We start from the raw sequence: 5,224 nt of genomic DNA, 5'->3' as shown, positions 1-5,224 counted from the left end.
AAAGACTATCAGAAAAATATAATGTAATGTTGTTTGCATTGTTTAAAATTATTTCTATTTCTTGTTGAAAAATACAGCAGTTATTTTTGTAATTTGTTATTTTAAATGCTTCGATTGTGACGAGAATATTGAAAGTCCGTGATTATGATAAGTTTTTTTTTTAAAGAATTTTATGATGATAAGGATACAAAAATTTAAAATATTGCAAAAAATAGACTACATTTTTCAATAACTGATTCTTTCATTTTGTTTTTCCCGAGAATGTTTGGAAAATAATAAAATAAAAATCGCGATGTAGACACCGTTTTAGAAGTCGCTGGTTTTGAAAATATATAACCTAAATAAAACGAAAAAGACAATTCTTTAATGATGATATTTTAATTTAGGCTTTATCTGTACATTTCTTTTCATTTCAATTCATAAAACTTTGCTAAATAATTAACAAACAAAATGTATCATTGAACGTTCGAGATTTTCAAGAGTCGCCATTTTAATTAGATTAAACGAAACTAAGATTCCGTAATTTGTATTAGTTTATCATGTGACGTATTAAAGTTCAATCCGTCATCAAGGTCGATCGGTACTATCCGTTCGATCAGTCCGATCAGTCAATTACTTTTACCATAAGTCTGACGGATTGCTGACGTGAGTTTGACGCGAACTTGACTGATCGGTGACTGATCGATGACCCCTGACTGATCGCTGAAATAGTAACGCCTAAGGTTGCAAGTACTGTATCATATTCCTAACTTGGTACATGCATTTTCAAATGTAGAAACCGGTGGTTCGAACCTGGTTTTATAGCGCTAAACCTCTCACTTGTATCAAAATTATGCGCCCTAATTAGTCAATCTTTCAAAAGTGTCATTTTATGTCTTTGATCTCTTTTCTGAACAAACTTTTTTCATGAATACTTTAAGGTATGATATTTTGGAAGCTTAACTAAACGATTTCCACATATTTACATAGTTTATATATGTCGTGCAACCCTTTAGTCTTATCTATCAAAAGTAAACAATATGTATATTCTAAAATCAAAGTCGCTAACATTAGTCAATACGTGCAAAAAGAGACACAATTTAAAACAATTTATGGTACTGCTAATCACTGATTAGTTTTTAGGTTTTGCTATATAATAATAACATGTCTACAAGAGAAATAACCATTATTTAACATATAATATCTTAGTATTACCTTAGCCGTATTTGGCACAACTTTTTGGAATTTCGGGTCCTTAATGCTCTTTAACTTTGTACTTGTTTGGCTTTATGACTATGTTGATCTGAGCGTCGCTGATGAGTCTTATGTAGACGAAACACGCGTCTGGCGTATTGAATTATAATCATGGTATTTTTGATAACCAATTAGTATACGTGCGTATTATTAATATCATACTCATCGGTTCCGTTGAAATCAAAACCAATTAAACAAAGGATAAGTATAGAGTTGACGAACAGTACAACGCAATGCTATATGTAAATATAACTTACAATGACAAACCTAGGTATTTTGATTATTTGTATTAGTGTAGCAAAAGTCAAATCCACAGAAGAAATGAACACAAAAACGGGAATAATAGATACAACTTTGCTAAATGTCTATTATAAATACAAACCTGACGTTGTCCTTAGGTTTAGGGTTTTCTTCTTTTTTGACAGATTCTCTGCGTAAAAATAATGTTCTTATTAACAATTTCATTCACATCTTATATGTGAGTTAAAATTGTAAATTATTATAAAAACCAAATAAAACAGTGTATTTCTAAATATAAACAAATCGAATTAGCTATGTTAAGATAATCCAAAAATAACGCAAACTAGTTTCCAAATTGCATTAAAACTACTGCTTTTTTATGTTTTGTTTTGTTTTTTTCCTATTTCACTTCTCCAGGTGCAAAAGGGGAAGAATAATATACACAGTCATATGAAATAGTGGTTTTCTTTGTGTATGCCCTGCCAAAACTTTTCCCTTGTGATTGATGTGATAAGATTTTGATAATAATTGTTAAATAAAGTTTGAACTACCACTTTTTAATTGAAAACTGCAGGTTCAAGTATGTCTATTATTAGTTTGTACTAACCCCTCATATATATGTCTATTATTAGTTTGTACTTACATTTCATATATATGTCTATTAATAGTTTTTACTAACATTTCATATATGTGTCTATTAATAGTTTGTACGAACACTTCATATATATGTCTATTATTAGTTTGTACGAACACTTCATATATATGTCTATTAATAGTTTGTACTAACACTTCATATATATATGTCTATTATTAGTTTGTACTAACACTTCATATATATGTCTATTATTAGTTTGTACTAACACTTCATATATATGTCTATTAATAGTTTGAACTAACACTTCGTATATATGTCTATTATTAGTTTGTACTAACACTTCGTATATATGTCTATTATTAGTGTGTACTAACACTTCGTTATATGTCTTTTATTAGTTTTGTACTAACACTTCATATATATGTCTATTATTAGTTTTTACTAACACTTCATATGTATGTCTATTATTAGTTTGTACTAACACTTCATATATATGTCTATTATTAGTTTGTACTAACACTTCGTATATATGTCTATTATTAGTTTGTACTAACACTTCATATATATGTCTATTAATAGTTTGTACTAACACTTCATATGTATATGTCTATTATTAGTTTGTACTAACACTTCATATATATGTCTATTAATAGTTTGTACTAACACTTCATATATATGTCTATTATTAGTTTGTACTAACACTTCATAAAATTGAGAATGGAAATGGGGAATGTGTCAAAGAGACAACAACCCGACCAAATAAAAAACAACAGCAGAAGGTCACCAACAGGTCTTCAATGTAGCGAGAAATTCCCGCACCCGGAGGCGTGGTATATGTCTATTAATAGTTTGTACTAACACTTCATATATATGTCTATTAATAGTTTGTACTAACACTTCATATATATGTCTATTATTAGTTTGTACTAACACTTCATATATATGTCTATTATTAAAGACCGTTTAGTTTGTCTTTGGTTGCTGACTTCTTGGCGAGAATCCCAAAGTCTTTTGATAAAACTTCAACTAGAAATGGCAATGATTAAATGAAACTTAAACACATAATACAGTCTATACGGTATTAAATTAGGTTTAAGTTTTCGTCATAATGATTTTAAAAAAAACAGGTTTTGAGATGTTTATATTACGGTACAACATGATTCAGAAGGAGCCCAAAACAACCTTTTTATAAATTTTAGTTAGTTTCATATGAACTCATTTAACAGCAAAGCTTTTTTTTTCTAAAAGTCCTTCATTTTTTCCAAACTGTGCTATATCATTAGTTTACAAGAGGTCCTTTGTGGTTTTGAAATCTCTTTAGAGTACAGGTATGTCATAACTTTTATACAAATTATAACTTCATGTTTAAACTGTAACTTAATTTTCTGGTCAATTGTGAGTAATTGTGATGACAATATTAACAAAATCCAAAATGTATTCAACGTATTTGACATTTTGTCTTTAAAATAACAAAAATCATAATTATAGTATAACGACGTCTTCTTTGTTTTACAAGCTACCCTTGATCCTACTAGAAATTTACTACAAATTTAGAATCATTCTTTTGCTCATTTGGATATTTAATTTCCAGTAGTAGATACTGGAATGTTGATTTGTACTGGATTTTAATTACTTAAAGTATAAATCGAAATTCCAATTTCTATTAGTAGATATTGAAATTCAAATGTGGATTTTGAATTCCAATTTAAACTGTTAACATATATTTAGGATTCTATAAAGTCAACGCAGAAATGTTCTTGTTTTATTACTCATGAAATGCTGGTTATATTAATCAATGATCCGAGAACACTGACAATTTTGAATAAAGTGTATATTGACATTGCATATTCTACTAAATCTGGAGAACTTTGATGATCGGAGATACGAATACATAATATAATTGAAACAAGAAGCGGAAATGCCATAATTGTTCAACCCTTTGCAGTCGAAAAGAGACTGCTTATATACCAAAGTTCATATGAAAAAAGAGGAAAAGACAATAAGAGTTTTCAAAGCAATTTCATAGAATCAATAACTAAGAACAAACTTACCCAAATGTTAGTTCCCCAAACAGTTTTCCTATTTCTCCCTCTGTTACTGTCTTTGTGGCATATCTGACTGATGGCATAATAGGAATCTTCATTTCTTCTATTTGATCGATTTGTGACTTTATTTGTTTTAGTTTTTGTAACAACTTCGTAGTATCTTTTATCCCCTTGGTGTCTTGATAAACTTTCTGCTGCTCCTTTGCCTTATCCAAAGCTGTTTTTAACTCATTGCCAACAGACTGTAAGGTTTGAACATTCCTTCTATCTTTCTCCTTTACAGTATCAATAAGACCTTCTACTTTCTTATCAATCATTTCTTTCAAGTGTCTGCCTTCCTCTTTTATAGCCTTGATAACTTTCTGTACATCAGCTTGATATGTATTGGTACCTTGGTCTATATCTGCTATCTTTGACTGCAGGTTTCTCATCTTCATGTCGATCACCATTTTGACCTCATTTTTGATTCCTTCAGTTGATTCCTTGATTTCAGCAAAGTCATGTGATTTGTGTTTTTTAATCACACATATTTTACAAATCGGCGAATTACATTCCTTGCAGTAATATATAAAGTTTTCATCATGTTCTTTACAATATTGTTTAACGTCGGGGTTTATATTTGGACCACTTAGAAATGTGTGATTCTTTGTCATCTTTGTCCGTAAATGAGATATTTTACATCCATCACAAAACAACTGGTCACACTGTTCACAATAGTGATGACCAGGTCCAGAAACACAAATATCACACGTTTTAGAAGCTACCTGAGCCATTTTGATGTGCATGTAATATGACAAAGTACATTTAAAACTCGCTATTATACGGTGAAAAGCTAACTCTTCCGGACCATGAATGCATTGTCCTTAAATAAAAGGTAAAATCTATAACTAATCCTTCAACAACCATTATTTTCCTTTTTCACAGGGAATATTTGCTTTTGTTATATTTTAGAATATGATTGTTTTCAATTAATACTTTTGTAAAATGAAATGATCATTCAATTCCAAACCAAAGATGAACATTGATATATTGGAAATCAGACAATATTAGAAATAAGCCGCTCGAACTGAAACAAATGTTTCACCATTTTGGTTAGCTTGACAATGTGTGA

The 5,224-nt window shown here is 29.6% G+C and overlaps 1 protein-coding gene across 1 annotated transcript; it reads right to left on the bottom strand.

The window, feature by feature from the left end:
* Positions 1–4,115: 4,115 nt before the first annotated feature.
* Positions 4,116–4,886, bottom strand: LOC143043845 (transcription intermediary factor 1-beta-like). The gene has a single exon (XM_076216027.1). The coding sequence runs from the start codon at positions 4,884–4,886 to the stop codon at positions 4,116–4,118; it is 771 nt and encodes a 256-aa protein (XP_076072142.1).
* Between the last annotated feature and the right edge of the window lie 338 nt (positions 4,887–5,224).

This window comes from Mytilus galloprovincialis, chromosome 8, assembly GCF_965363235.1.
Source record: "Mytilus galloprovincialis chromosome 8, xbMytGall1.hap1.1, whole genome shotgun sequence".
Taxonomy (NCBI): domain Eukaryota; kingdom Metazoa; phylum Mollusca; class Bivalvia; order Mytilida; family Mytilidae; genus Mytilus; species Mytilus galloprovincialis.
This window is presented reverse-complemented; position numbering and strand designations above follow the sequence as displayed.

Excerpts from the sequence above, each read along its gene's own strand:
- LOC143043845 (XM_076216027.1), bottom strand. The coding sequence starts at position 4,886 with ATGGCTCAGGTAGCTTCTAAAACGTGTGATATTTGTGTTTCTGGACCT.